The following is a 15,308-nucleotide window of genomic DNA, read 5'->3' as shown; positions in this document are numbered from 1 at the left end:
ACTTAAGATATAACTACGTGTTCTATTGAAGAACTTACATCCATGAGCTGAAAAGCAACTAATTGAATTAAAAACATTAGGAGCTTGAACATGAATATTTGTATGCAAGAATACTACTGTTTGAATATTGTTGAATGGTTTTTTTCATTGTAGCTCACAATGATAGCCATGAGCTATCTTTTACTTAATTTCATTCTGCAAAGGGATAATGCTTTGGAGCAGCCTACAAAAATGACCAATAACCACCTGCAGTGGATAACAAAAAAACTTTGTCATGTCTGTCTAATCATATTACAGTTTATGTACCTGACATAGGCAAAGCCAAACAGTTATCTCCAATCCCACTACTCTTAGGCTTGTAGCAGGAAATCTGAAATTATCAACATTCCTCACCACCTTAATCTAACTTGAGGTACAATAACAAGGACACAGAACCTCCACATTAGCACAGCAGTATTACCCACTTTCTAATTTCGTAGATGTGCATGCAAACCAATTATATTATACTTTTACACTATTATGTGGCAAATTACCCGAGTTACAAGTAGAACAATGATTAAGCCTAGGTTATTACTTAGATATCATTCACTTCAAGTTATAAATTGTAATTGCTCAATAGTTACATTATACTAAGGGCAGATGGATTCTCAATATAATGAATAAATGCAAAACTAAACAGATACTACATGATAATGAACAAAACATTGTACCTTCATAGGTGCTAGCTGTATAGGTGTGATACATGATGGGTCAACCATAGGTTTTGGCCGATTTGCTGTATCTGCGAGCAAGCTCTGCCATTGCTGAGGAAGTCCTGTGAATTTCTGCTCATGATGGTCAAATCCAGTATGAACCCGATGTTCAAAGTTAGAGGGTGCAGAGATTTCAAGGCGCTTCTTCTTCTTTCCAAACATACTGGACCATTCTAATAGACCTACAAAAATATTGGGGGTCAGAATATGAAAAGCTGTCCATCAATCATCTTACCATGAAAAAGAGGACATCTGCATCATATTAGTGTAAATCAAAAATATAATAGGGAACTTTTAGGATGTAATACATTTATATTTAAAATAGGGCAATGCAAGCAGAATATATGAAATACAAAAAATATTAAATGCATACATATCTCATACATTATGATGAGAACAGACCTTTGGTATCATTGGATTTGCAGGTGAGTATAGAAAACATTAACCAAGCTAACCTCAAAGCAAATCACTGAAATAAAAACATACAGAAAATGCTGGAAACACAAAGAAGGACAGAGAGCATCTTTGGAAAGAGCTGAAGTTAATATCTCAGTTCAAAAACCCTTCCTCAGAACTGAGGCAGAGAAAAAAAAAAGCAAGTTAGATTTGTGCTGCACGAAAAGTGGACAGGGGGATGGATAGGAAAAGGAAACACGTCAGACAGAGTGAGATGTTTGCTTTGGGAATAAATTCCGGAGGTTATCCAGTTAATGAGCCAGCTTAAAAAAAAGAGAGAATATGAACAACATTTATCAGTGCAGTTAGTGAAAATACAAAGGAATGTGAAAAGGTGCAAAATGCAGGGCTGCAGAAAATGCTCAGCAGGTCAAGGATATTAATGGAGAGGGGGTAAATAAACCTTAACTAATATCACAGAAAGATCACCTACAGAAGAAATGGTCAGTCAGTTCTGATAAAGATAGGGAAAATGACTTGATTGTGATTTAAGAATTTGATATTGAAAAAGGAAGGTGCAACAAGTCAAAGATAAGGCATAGTTCATCAAATTTATGTTGAGCAGATTACACAAGTATGGGAGCCCACAAGTATATAGCTCAGGGTGGGAATGGGATGCAAAACTAAAGTGACAGATGACATGGAGATCTGTGTCAGCCCTGCAGAGAGAATGAAGGTGCTTTTCCAAATAAAGGAGAACACATCATGAACCCTGAATGCAGTACATGGATTTTATTCATTTTCTCCATAGAGGGGAATAATGAGAAAGACATTTCAGGATGAGACCCTTTGCCAGGAAGGGAAGAAAGCAGGCAAAAATCAGAATAAGAGTGTGGGAGGAAGGTGGGGAGCATGAACCCTTGAGTGATACGTGAATCCAAGTGAGAAGGGGAAGATAGGAGGGCAGAGAGTAATGTGAGAAACCGGAAGGGGATAGATGAAGGAGGAGGAATATGATAAGAGAAGACAGTAGACGATGGAATAAAAGGAAGGAGGTGGGGGGCAAAAAAGAAGTACAGTCGGCCCTCCTTATCCGTGGGTTCCGCATGCACAGATTCAACCAACCGCGGATTGGGAAAACCCAGAAGTTCTGTCTCCAGCACTCGTTCTTTGAGCATGTACAGACTTTTTTTCTTGTTATTATTCCCTAAACAATACAGTATAACAACTATTTACATAGCATTTACATTGTATTAGGTACTATAAGTAATCTAGAGATGATTTAAAGTACAGGCAGTCTTTAAGTCGGATTTGTACGCAAGTCCAAACAGGTACATCCGGTATTATTTAGCGTCAGTTAGTCAAATGTTTGTCTTAGTATGTAGTAAATATTTTACCATTCTATGCATATAAAACACTTAAGAAACATATGTATTTCAATAATTAAACCACTGCATTGCTCAGTAATAACTGTAGCTTCCATCAGGGCAGGACCTTTCACATGCTCCATTATTCTCACTTTATCCTTTAAAATTGTTCCGATCGTTGACTGACTGTAGCCTAATGCTTTTGCAATGACGCTTCACCTATTTCCGATCGCTTTATTATTTCCACTTTATTTTCAATTGTGATCGTTTTCCGTCAACAGAACAGAAAAGCTGCGGATTCAGCAGCAGCTGCAGGCGGCAGGTCCAGAGCTCCCCCGGGTCCTAAAGTCCACCTGCACTGAGATAGATTATTAAAGGACTTGAGCATCCGCGTTTGTTGCTATCTGTGTGTGTGGGGGGGGGGTCCCAGAACCAATCCCCCATGGATAAAGAGGGCTGACTGTTGTTGGTTTTGGGCAGTTCATGAGATGGAAAGAGAAGAGGTAAGTAGGCCAGAGGGATAAAGGAAAACAAAGAGGGAGGGTGAAAACACAGGGGCATGATTATCGGAAGTTAGAGAAATCAACATTGTTGCCATTGGATTGGAAAATATCAAGATGGAATATGAGGTGTTGCTCCTCCCATCTGCTTTTGGTCTCAACATGACAGTAGAGGAAGCCATGGACAGACTTCTCAGCGTGGGAATAGGAAGTGGAATTAAACTGGCTTTTATGACGGATGCAGCATGGTTAATTGACAAAGCAATCCCCCAATCTACTGTATGTCAGGTCTCACCAATGTAGAAGAGACCACACTGGGAGCACTAAATATAATAAATGATCCCAGTGTGTGAAGTGTAGATTCACCTGAAAGGACTGTTTAGTACCCTGAATGGTGCTGAAGTAGGAGGTGCAGGGACAGGTGTAACACTTAGTACAAAAGCAGCGATAAGTACCTACTGGAGGATCAGTAGGGAGGGACAAGTGGAGAAGGGAATTGTGGAGAGAGTGATCCCTGTGGAAAACAGAAAGGGGAAGATATGCCTAGTGATGGGATTGTGATGGAGATATGGTTGTGGAGAATGATGTGTTGTATGGAGACTAGTGAGGTGTTAGGCAAGGACAAGAAGAGCCCCATCCGTGTTACATTGGGGATAGGAATGAGGTGAGAGCGGACATGCAGGAAATGGTGGAAATGTGTTTGAGGGCTTCATTGATAGCAGTTTTCTGACAAAGAGAGAGTATCATGGATGTTCTTGAAATGAAAGACTCATTGCAAGAGCAGATGCAGTGGAGACGGAAAAACTAAAAGAGAAGAGTATTCTTGCAAAAGACAGGATGAGAAGAGATGTAGTCTAAGTAATTATGGACGTCGTTGTGAATTTGTACCAGATGTTGGTGGATAATCTGTTCTGGATGTAGAGACAGATCAAGAAAGGGGAGAGAGAGGTGTCAGAGATGAACCAAGTGAATTTAAGGGTGGGGTAGAAGTTAGTGGTGAAGTTGTCAATGTAACAGAGAAAGAGTTGGGGATCATTACCAGCATAGGTTTGGAACAGAGATTGACTCACATAGCCAATGAAAAATCAGATCACTTGGGCCCATGTGAATGCTCATATACCTTTAGTCTGAAAAAAATGGGAACAGCTGAAAGAACAATTGTTAAGGGAGAATATCAGTTCTCTCAAATGTAGGAGGGTGGTAGTGGTGAAGGGAAAATAGTTGGGTCTGTTATCAAAGAAAGAAACAGAGGCTTAAGGTCTACCTGATGGGAGATGAAATGTTCATTTCAAATCATTTTCAAATGCTCCTTTCAATAACTGATTGTCTAAAAAATTGAATGATATTTGAAAACCTCTTTCTACAGCATGTGTTCGGTAGAACCATACCACTAATGAATGTAGGGAATGTCGGTATTTCATATTGAACATGAATTCAATTTACCTTGTGTAACCTTGTGACTTCTGTCTTAGAGGTTGACATCAGAACATCTTTCAAGAGAATGAACCCTCACAAGGATTCAGGCTCTGATGGTGTATCTCATAGGGCATTGAAAACCTATGCAAACCAACTGGCAGGAGTGTTCAAAGACATCGTCAATCCTTCACTGCTGTAGCTGGATGTCCCCACTTGCTTCAAAGGTGCGACAATAATAGCAGTGCCCAATAAAAGGGTGAGCTGCCTCAGCAACTATCGCCCAAAAGCAATCACATATACTGTGATGAAGTGCTTTGAGAAGCTGATCATGGCCAGAACCAGCTCATGCCTTAGCAAGGACCTCTACCTCTTGCAATTCAGAATCAACACTGGTGCACCTCAAGGATGCATGCTGAGCCCACTGCTCTACTCTCTCTAAACACACACGTGTGGCTGGGCACAGCTCATGCTCCATCTATAAATTCACTGATGACACAACTATTGATGGCAGAATTTCAGATGGTGATGAGGATTCAGAAGTGAAATAGATCAGCTGGTTAAGTGGTGTTGCAACAACAACCTTCACTCAACATCATTACGGCCAAGGAATGGACTGTGGATTTTAGGAAGGGGAAGTCAAAATAAAACATACCAGTCGTCACTGAGTGATCAGCAAGTGGAAAGGGGGAACAGTTCCAGGTTGCTGGGAGTCAACAGCTTTGAAGATCTATCCTGGTCCTAACATACCGATGCAATTAGAAAAAAGGCATGACAGCAGCTATATTTCATTAGGAGTCTGAGGAGATTTGGTATGTTACTAAAGACTCATGCAAATTTCTACAGCCTACTGCGGAAAACATTCTAGCTGGTTGCATTACCATTTGGTATGGAGGGGTCTCAGCACAGAACTGCAAGAACCTGCAGAAAGTTGGAAACTTAGCCATCTCCATCATGGGCACTAGCCTCCTCGGCAATGAGGACATCTTCAAAAAGCAATGCCTCAAAAAGGCAGCATCTATCAATAAGGATCCCAGTCACCCAGGACATGCTTTCTTCTCATTGCTACTATCAAGAAGGTGGTGCAGGAGTCTGAAGACACACTGAACATTTTAGCATCAGCTTCTGCCCTTCTGCCAGATTCTGAATGGACAACGAACTCATGTATACTACCTTACTATTTTATTTTCTTTTTTGCTCACGTTTTGCACTGCAGATTTAATTTATTTTATATTCTGTATACAGTACTGTACAAAAGTCTTCAGCACATATATACAGCTAGGGTGTCTAAGACCTTTGTACAGTACTGTATTTGTCAACGTGGAGCGAGATTGTTCACCTGGCAGGAGCAAAGTTTGTTGGGATTGGCGAGGGCAGTGTGCCAGGGGAGGGGTGTGGGACAGGTGGCAGAGTAGTACTGTGGCGGGGGGAGGGGGGTTGAGGGTGGAGACATATCCAGCCCTGAGACACCAGGCAAAGTCACTTGATTCCAAGCAACTGGTTTATTTATCTTTACAGAATGTCTCTCTGGTGATTCCCACTCCCTCCCCTCTCCCTTTCCCTTTTCTCAAACATGATTCATTCCCCTCTCCTTGTTCCCTTCCCACTCTCAGTCCACAACAGAGACCTATATCAGAATCAGGTTTATCATCACTCACATATTTCATGATTTTTTTAGTGGCAGCGGTACAGTGCAATACATAAAATCACTGAAGTGCTGTGCAAAAGTCTTAGGCACCCTAGCTATATATACGTCCCTAAGACTTTCGCAAAGTATTGTAAATTTCTTTTGCAATTTATAGATCTGTAAAATTATTATATATTGCAATGTACTTCTGCCTCAAAACAAGAAATTTCATGACATATGTCTGCGATATTAAACTTGATTCTGATTCTGAATCGAATCCTGAACCACCATAATAAATCATGAAATACTCAAGTGGACATAGTTTTGGATATAATCCAATTCATGTAATAAATTCCCTAATTCTTTATGCTACTTCCATCAATTCTGCCCAGAAATGCAGTGGAATTCTCTGTGCTCATATTTATGCTTTCACTCAAAATACGACTGGTTCAGCTGCATCTTTTTCTGAGGGTGGAAGGTGAGTATGAAGTCGCATCATCCCAAACAATAGAACCGAGGTAAGGCACATCACCAAGGAGTTCAGTGCTAATTGCTGCTCAAAATGAAGCCCCTCTCCCTCTGATAATTGGTGAATTACACAGAGACTATTTCAGGTTAGTTAATATAAAATAGTTGTGTGTTCATCATTTTAAGCTGCAGCTCAACAAGGTTCATGATGGGTGATATCAGGTAATGAAGTCCAGTCTAGTAATTCCTTCACTTTTCATAGATAAAAGTCTGAACGTACCCAAAATCTACTGCAATTTTGGGTTTCCAGAATCTATAGTATATTGCCTTAATATTTTTACATATTTCAGTTCTTGCTTGTATGCTTTAACAAGTACAAAACCAAAAACTCATCCTAAAACAGATGAATTATGAATTAGATAGGTTTGCATTTAGTATATGCTGCAAAACTTGAGCAGATAAAACAATTACTGCATGAAAATGCTCTTTAACAATGCATATAACCATATCCAAGTTTATTTCTGAACTGCATAGTAACAACTAGAAGGTGGTAGCTAACATTTTAACTTCATGCATAAAAACTGAATTATTCCTGAAAATTGGTTAGCAATTACTTCAGTAAATATTGGTTAACAAATAATACTTACTTTAATTTTATTTAATGGAGAAAAAAATCTGAAGATCCACTGCAACATACAAATTCTACAGAAATAAATAAACAGCCCAAAATGTCGACTATTCTTTCATTTCCATAGATGCTGCCTGACCTGCTGAGTTCCTCCAGCATGGTGTGTGTGTGTGTGTGTGTGTGTGTGTGTGTGTGTGTGTGTGTGTGTGTGTGTGTGTGTTGCTCTGGATTTTTTCAGCATCTGCAGTATTTATTATGTTACAGATTCAATGGTAGATAAAAAGATTACAGTGACAATGAAGTTCACAATGAGCAGAATTTGAAAGAAAACTAAAAGCTTGTTTAAAATATATGCTGGGAAGGTTTTCTTTTAGCTGAAAATGAAAAAGAACATGGATAAGAATACTCAGAAAGCATGGATAATGAGAAGTAGATTCACCTTTGTCATCAATGATGGTGAGTCTCCAACTTCTACCTCATCTATTTCTTGCATATCTGTTCATATTCTCTCCCCTCCCACTTAATATAGAACAGCAAAGAGTCTCCTTGGTTCTCATCTTTCATTCCATCACCCTTTGAGGATGATTTAACACAGCATCTTCTGTTATTTGTCAGTGCCAGCATTATTCCATTACCCTGATCTCCTCTCTCCCAGCTCCACCCACAGGGACCATTCTCCTTCTCATGCACTCATCTATCCTAATCTAATCCATACCTTCTCTGGCACTTTCCAAATGAAGCAAAGCTTCACCTGCACCTCTCCCATCCTGGTTTACTACATTCAATGCACATACTGTAATTGGATCTCCTCTATGTTGCTGAAACAAATGGACTAGACAAGAGGACTATTTTGTGGAGCACCAGCATTCTGTCCTCAACGGACATCTTGAGCTTCCGGTTCATTATTATTTTCACTCCCCTTCCCACTCCCAGACTGATCTGTATGTCATTAACATTTTCCATTACTATGGAGAGGCTAAACACAATTTGGAAAACAAGGTATGAACATTGAATATTCCAGTTAAAGGTAACACACTCGAGGAATTCTGCAGATGCTGGAAATTCAAGCAACACACATCAAAGTTGCTGATGAACGCAGCAGGCCAGGCAGCATCTCTAGGAAGAGGTACAGTCGACGTTTCGGGCCGAGACCCTTCGTCAGGACTAACTGAAGGAAGAGCTAGTAAGAGATTTGAAAGTGGGAGGGGGAGGGGGAGATCCAAAATGATAGGAGAATACAGGAGGGGGAGGGATGGAGCCAAGAGCTGGACAGTTGATTGGCAAAAGGGATATGAGAGGATCAAGGGACAGGAGGCCCTGGGAGAAGGAAAAGGGAAAAGAAGGAAAAGGAAACATACACACTATATGCTCTCCCTCCTTTCCACCAGCCAACAAATTCATCCATCCACATAGTTTCTTTCCCCCTTTACTCACCTCCGTAATTCCCTTCCTCACCTGGTTCCACTTACCACTCACTCATCTCTACCCAACATCCCTGCACTCTCCACATCTGTATCCCATCCCCACTTGTGCTGCTATATATTGGCAATACTTTCTCTTCTCTTTCAGTCCTGATGCAGGGTCTCGACATGAAATGGTTTTGCCTGCATAGATGCTGAGATCTTCCAGAATTCTGTTTTTTTTTGTTAAGGATTCACAAAGGATTGGAGTCTATGAACTGAAGGGTGGATGAATCTTAAATTAAGACAGTTGCACAGTTAGAATGCAATAAAGCCAAATAGGAATACATAGTGTGAGGGAAACGTCACTTAATGACTACATCGACAAATGTGGAACCAGTGAGGACAGGAAAGATTTATACAGTATGCATATATATTGGAGTTAACAGAAAAATGCGGATAGAAGTCTGGTAAAAGATAAAGATCAAGTGTTTTATAGTATGAAGCAAGATCAGATGTGGTTATTATATACAGGTGGATTCAACTAGCCTTGCTGATTAACAGAATCCCAGTATTTTCCACCATCTCATTCAATCTCAATGGTGTGGAGAGAAGGGAATTAAGGTTTGTGTTAAGAGTGCCAAGTTTATCCTATTGACCAAAAACAATATTTTCAGTCTGCTTGATTTTATTTGGCAAAAATTCTGATACATCTAGAATGACTTGATGCTAGATAAGTAACAATATTAAGAGATGGAGACTACAGGTCATCAAAGTCAAAATACAAACAACAAAGTGGTGATGTTGGATAAACAAAGGTAAAATGTATTTCCAATAACAAAATAGAACCAAACAAGAATAGTAAAACTGCTACAAGTGTTACAAGCCAATCATAAATGCACTTAAATCACTAATTATAAATATTTTGTACTTACATAAGAACATAAGAAATAGGAGCAGGAGTAGGCCATTTGGCCCTTTGAGCCTGTGCCACTATTCAATAAGATCATGGCTGATTTGGCCATGGACTCATCTCCACCTACCAGCCTTTCACCCATAACCCTTAATTCCCCTACTATGCAAATTCTACCCAAATTTGTCTTAAATATATTTGTAGCCTCCACTGCTTCATAGGGCAGAGAATTCCACAGATACAACACTCTCTGGGAAAAGCAGTTCCTCCTCATCTCCGTCCTAAATTTACTCCCCCAAATCTTGAGGCTATGTCCCCTAGTTCTAGTCTCACCTACTAGTGGAAACATCTTTTCTGCCTCTATCTTATCTATCCCTATCATAATTTCATCTGTTTCCATAAGATCTCTTCTCGTTCTTCTGAATTCCAGCAAGTACAGTCCCAAGTGACTCAATCTCTCCTAATAGTCTAACCCCCTCATCTCTGAAATCAACCTACTGAACCTCCTCTGCACTGCCTCCGAAGTCAGTATATCCTTCCTCAAGTAAGGAGACCAGAACTGCATGTAATACTCCAGATGTGGCCTCACCAGTACCCTGTACAGTTGCAGCATGACCTCCCTGCTCTTAACTTCAATCCCTCTAGCAATGAAGGCCAACATTCCATTTGCCTTCTTGATAGCTTCCCGCTGCACCTGCAAACCAACCTTTTGTGATTTATGCACAAGCATTATTATTTAATTTACTATTTAAATAATAATCTGTTCTTTCATTTTTCCTTCCACAGTGGATGACCTCGCATTTACCAACATTGTACTCCATCCGCCAGACCCTTGCCCACTCACTTAACCCATCTATATCCCTCTGCAGACTCTCCGTATCTTCTGCACAATTTTGCTTTTCCACTCAATTTAGTATTATCAGCAAACTTAGATACACTACATTCAGTCCCCTCTTCCAGATCATTAATGTATAATGGTGAAACACAGTGACAACTTGCTGGTAGCAAACAAAACTACCAATTACTGCATTAAACACACTTTTTTCCAGATACAATCAATGAATAGCTTGTAATTCCCTTCCGGAGTTGAGCTTTTGAAGTGCATGTACCACCTGTCATTCTGGCAGTGTGAAATGAAGTCTCGAAGTTGCGGGACAGTTGCAGCATGGTGCGTACATGCCAAATTGAGGTGGTGGAGCCTGGACACAAGAGCATGGAATGAGTCAATGTTTGGACTCAGAGGCAATTTGATGCAGCAGAATCGAGGCGAGAGAGAGTCGAAGTGGCAGGTCCTAGGCCCAGATCTGAAAGCAAGGAATGACCCGAGTTTGCTGCTGGGCCAGATTGAAAAGGTCAGGGTGTTGGGGTCAGAGGCGAGGGCTGGGCCAGTGATCAGCTCACTGCTCCTTGAGGTTTACTCATCTTTATGCAGAACTAAGGCTGTGGCCTGCAACTAATGGCCTCCTGGATTGGCTGCAGTGATGGCTGGCTTTGTGGCCGTGGACTCACTTTCATGAACTTCAGTTCTGAATGTTATTTCCTTACTTTTATTGTTTGCACGATTTGTTTTTTTTTCCTGCAGATTGGGTGTTTAATGATCTTTTTTTAAAATGGGTTCTACTGGGCTTCTTTGTGTTGTGGTTGCCTGTTGGGAGATGAATCTCAAGGTTGTATATAATATATACTTAGATAATAAATGTACTTTGAACTTCAAAATAAACTGTGTACACATCAGCAGACATCCCACCTCTCCCAGAAGTTTCGGGAGTCTCCTGCATATTGAGAGCAGCTCCCTCATGCCCGGAAGTTATATACAATATCCTGGAAATTGATTTTTCTGAGAGGGAGTGGAAGTGCTAGCATCCTGATTGATCTCTCTTCATGCTAAGTAGACCTATCAGTTTTCTCTATGGGCGGGCTTTACAGTCGACCTCAAAAATAATGACAGTGTTGCTCGCTGCACTGTTTACAACAATGACTTTTCTATTGCCTATGGTGGGTTAAAATGTAAAAGACATGTTGAGGTGAGTTTAACAGGTATCATTCATTCATTAGCATAGCTAACGTTATTTAAACTAGCTGGCTAGCTGCTAAGGAGCTACTCTATTGATGTCCTACGTGATGAGGTCAAACTCCCTGTAGACTTGCTTAAAGTTGTAATAGAATAAACATGATAATATAATATAATTTAAGTACATATTTTAATGTCACATTTTCTGCATATACCCAACTTGGTTTACAGATTAAACAAAATCACTAAACAAAGTATTACATACACCCTTGGAGGTCAACCGGGGGGGGGGGGGGGGGGATATGTGGTTGTAGGGGGCAGGGGTGCTAACTCCCTGAAATGAGTTTTTGCAGGGTGGAATGTCTGCATCATCCTTGCAGAACAGACATTTCCCTTGGACCTGGATTAGGCCATCACAAAAACTAAATCAGAATATATCTAAACAGGTGCTGAAAAGTTCTGTCAATCAAAACCAATTAAGATGCTTGACTATTTTGTCTCTTAATGAGGTCTAGATGGCCCTACAGCAATAATCAAAATGTCTACCTCTGATCAGGGAAATGACACCAAATCAGATAGACTGGCTGATAAAATATATTTTCATTCAGCTTTGTTAATAAGTGCACATAACAAGATCTACAGGTACAAGCTGCATAAGCTTTGCTTATCACAATTCATGCCCATGATAGACATAAGGTAATATTTGAGATTACAAGCTTAAGATGTGTCAGATAATCCAAAGAGCATTATAAATAGTGAGTTCTCACTGTATATCAGGTCCTCAACAATATGCACCTAGTGGGGAAACAGCTGTAGTAGATGGTATACCTCATGTTCCCATATCCAGGCACACAAGTGCAGAAACCCAGAACTTGCTAGTACTTCCCTCTCTCCATTTCTTGACTGTGCTCCAAAATGAAAACCTCATGGGGATCAGTACTTTGCAACAAGCTATGCCAATTGCTCAGCACTTAAAGATAGGAAAATCTGCTTTTAAACATATCTATCTATATGCTGGGTTGGACCTGATGTACAAACATTTCCATTCATTTGAAAGGAAAACAAGAGATTCTAGGACAAAAGACAAACAGCTTGAATTATCTGTGTTTAGTCAAATGTTACATTGTTCAAAAGTATTCTTAAATCATTTAGTCCCTCGTTATTACATTGTATTAGCTTATCTTTTAATCGCTTAACTAAATCTAATAGCTTTTCTTAATAATGTAATAACATCTATTTATTCAGTTTATAAATTGCATCAGTCGTGTTTGTGCCCAGCCTCTTAGAAGCTTTAAAGTCCTTCACAATTCATAATCCACCCATTTTAGTTTCATGGACAAAATGAAATACATTTAGTTCCATCATCCAAATTATTGATAAGAAACATAAATGGCTGGCACTGAAGCACAGTTTCCTGCAACTCCCACCAGTTATGGCTTCCTTGAATCCTATTCACTGTTTCCTATCCCTATGCCATTACATTACCCCAATGCACATAGCTCAATTTTGCACACTAACCTGTTACTTGTGACTTTGGACAAGTAAACCACACCTATTGGCTCTTCTTTACCAATTGTATTAAAACAAAATGTTATTTACTTTTTACAAATCCACATTTACTTAAGCTAATTCTGCAAACTTTTTAAGTGTCCATAATATCTACTTTTAAGTGAAATGTTACAGTTATTGAATTACACAGTAATTGCCGCAGTTTTACATTAATGAAATGGCCTTTGGTGCCGTGTAAAATTACTGTTTTCATTAAACAGTAAAATACATTTAACCATTCATATTCAGAACCAAATTTCTTTTGAAAAAACAAATGTATTAAGATATGAATTATAATATATATATCCATCATTTTGTAATAAGAGAAAAATTACATAAAGTCTAGACTAGGTACGACCTCCGCAAATTCAGCTCACATGCGAAGTGGCAATTCCAGACCAAACTTGAACCATAGAAGGACGTTCAACAGCTGTGGCAAGATTTAAATGCTATCACCTCCTACAATACAAAACCAAGCAACATATGTGACAACAAGGTTTCACTCACAGATGAGCTCATGCCTTTCATGTTCACTTTGACTGACAAAACATGGATGCACCTTCACAAATTCCTACAGCCCCTGACAACCTTTTATTTTCTGTCTCTAAAGTTGAAGTGAGAGCATCCTTTTGGACAGTGAACCCACGGAAAGCACCTGGCTCAGACACTGAGTACTGAAGACCAATACTAATCAATCCGCTGGAGTGTTCACTAATACATTTAGCCCCTTGCTTCAGCAGTCTGAGGTACCCACCTGCTTCCAGTAGGCTTCAATTATACCAGTGCCCAAGAATAACATGGTAACCTGCCTCAAAGACTTTCACCCAGTAGCTCTTACATCCACAGCGATGAAGTGTTTTGAGAGGTTGGTGATGAAACATATCAACTCTTGCCCAAGGAGTGACATGGATTCACTCCCATTTGCTTATCGGCCCCATAAATCGACAGCAGATGCCATTTCACTGGCTCTTCACTCAACCCTGGAACATCCGGAGAGCGAAGATGCACACATCAGGACTTCATTGACTACAGCTTTGTATTCATTACTATTATCCTGTCAAAACAAATCAATTAGCTCCAAGACCTTGACCTCAATACCTCCTTGTGCATTTGGATCCTCAATTTCCTCACTTGAGGATCCCAGTCATTCTGGATTGGCAACAATATCTCCTCCACAACCTCCATCAACACAGATACACCACATGACTGTGTGCTTACTCCCTGCTCTACCTGCTTTATACTTAGGGCTGTGAGACACAGTTGAAGCACATTTAAGTTTGCTGATGACACTACTGTTGTTGGCCAGATCACTGGTGGATCAGCATAGAGGAGGAAGATTGAAATCTGGCAGAATGGTGCCACAACAACTTCTCACTCAATGCCAGCAACACCAAGTAGCTGATTATTGACAACAGGAGGAACAAACCAGAGGTCCATAAACCAGTCCTCAGCAGGGATCATACATGAAGAGGATCAGTAATTTAAAATTCCTTAGTGTTACTATTTCAGAAGATCTGTCCTGGGCCCCAGTACACAAGTGTTATTACAAAGAAATCACAGCAGTGCCTCAACTTTCTTATAAGTTTGTGAAGTTTCAGCACATCATCTAAAACTCTGGTAAACCTCTATAGGTGTGCATTGGGCAGTATAGTGACAGGTTGCATCACAGCCTGTATGGAAACACCAATGCCAATGAATGGAAAAGCCTACAGAAAGTAGTGAATAAAGCCCAGTCTATCATGGGTAATGCACTCCCCATCATTGAGCACATTTACAGGGAGCACTGTCACAGGAACGGAGCGTCCATCATTAGGGACCCCCACCAACCAGTCAATCACTGTTGCCATCAGCAAGGAGGTACAGGAGCCTCAGGACCCACACCACCAGGCTCAGAAACAGTTATTACCCGTCAACCATAAGGCTCTTAGACTGGAGAGAATAGCTTCACTCACCCCAACAATGAACTAATTCCACAACCTAAGGACTCTACAACATATTTTTTGATATTATTGATTTATTTATTATTATTTTGTGTTTTTTTTCTATTTACACAATTTGTTGTCCTTTGCACATTAGCTGCTTGTCTTTGTTGCATGCAGTTTTTCATTGATTCTATTGTGTTTCTTTGTATTTGCTGTGAATACCCACAAGAAAATAAATCTCAGGGTAATATATGGTGACATTGACAAACTTTGATAATAAATTTACTTGGAACTTTAAAATTGTGAATTGTTGCATTGATGTTTTTTTTTAATCCACATCATCCAGAAAACAAAAAGTACAGG

The 15,308-nt window shown here is 39.9% G+C and overlaps 1 protein-coding gene across 2 annotated transcripts in view; it reads right to left on the bottom strand.

Annotated features, from left to right (window-relative positions):
• Window positions 1–15,308, bottom strand: part of pak5 (p21 protein (Cdc42/Rac)-activated kinase 5) — a 244,669-nt gene that overhangs the window by 106,959 nt on the left and 122,402 nt on the right. For both annotated transcript variants that reach the window (XM_072267089.1, XM_072267090.1), the window contains exon 3: window positions 711–934. In XM_072267089.1, the coding sequence (XP_072123190.1) occupies window positions 711–914 (204 nt within the window). In that variant the 5' untranslated portion in view covers window positions 915–934. The remainder of the gene's footprint in view (window positions 1–710; window positions 935–15,308) is intronic.

The sequence above is a fragment of the Mobula birostris genome, chromosome 8, assembly GCF_030028105.1.
Source record: "Mobula birostris isolate sMobBir1 chromosome 8, sMobBir1.hap1, whole genome shotgun sequence".
Taxonomy (NCBI): Eukaryota; Metazoa; Chordata; class Chondrichthyes; order Myliobatiformes; family Myliobatidae; genus Mobula; species Mobula birostris.
The sequence above is the reverse complement of the archived record's forward strand: the minus strand, read 5'-3'. Positions and strand labels throughout refer to the sequence as shown.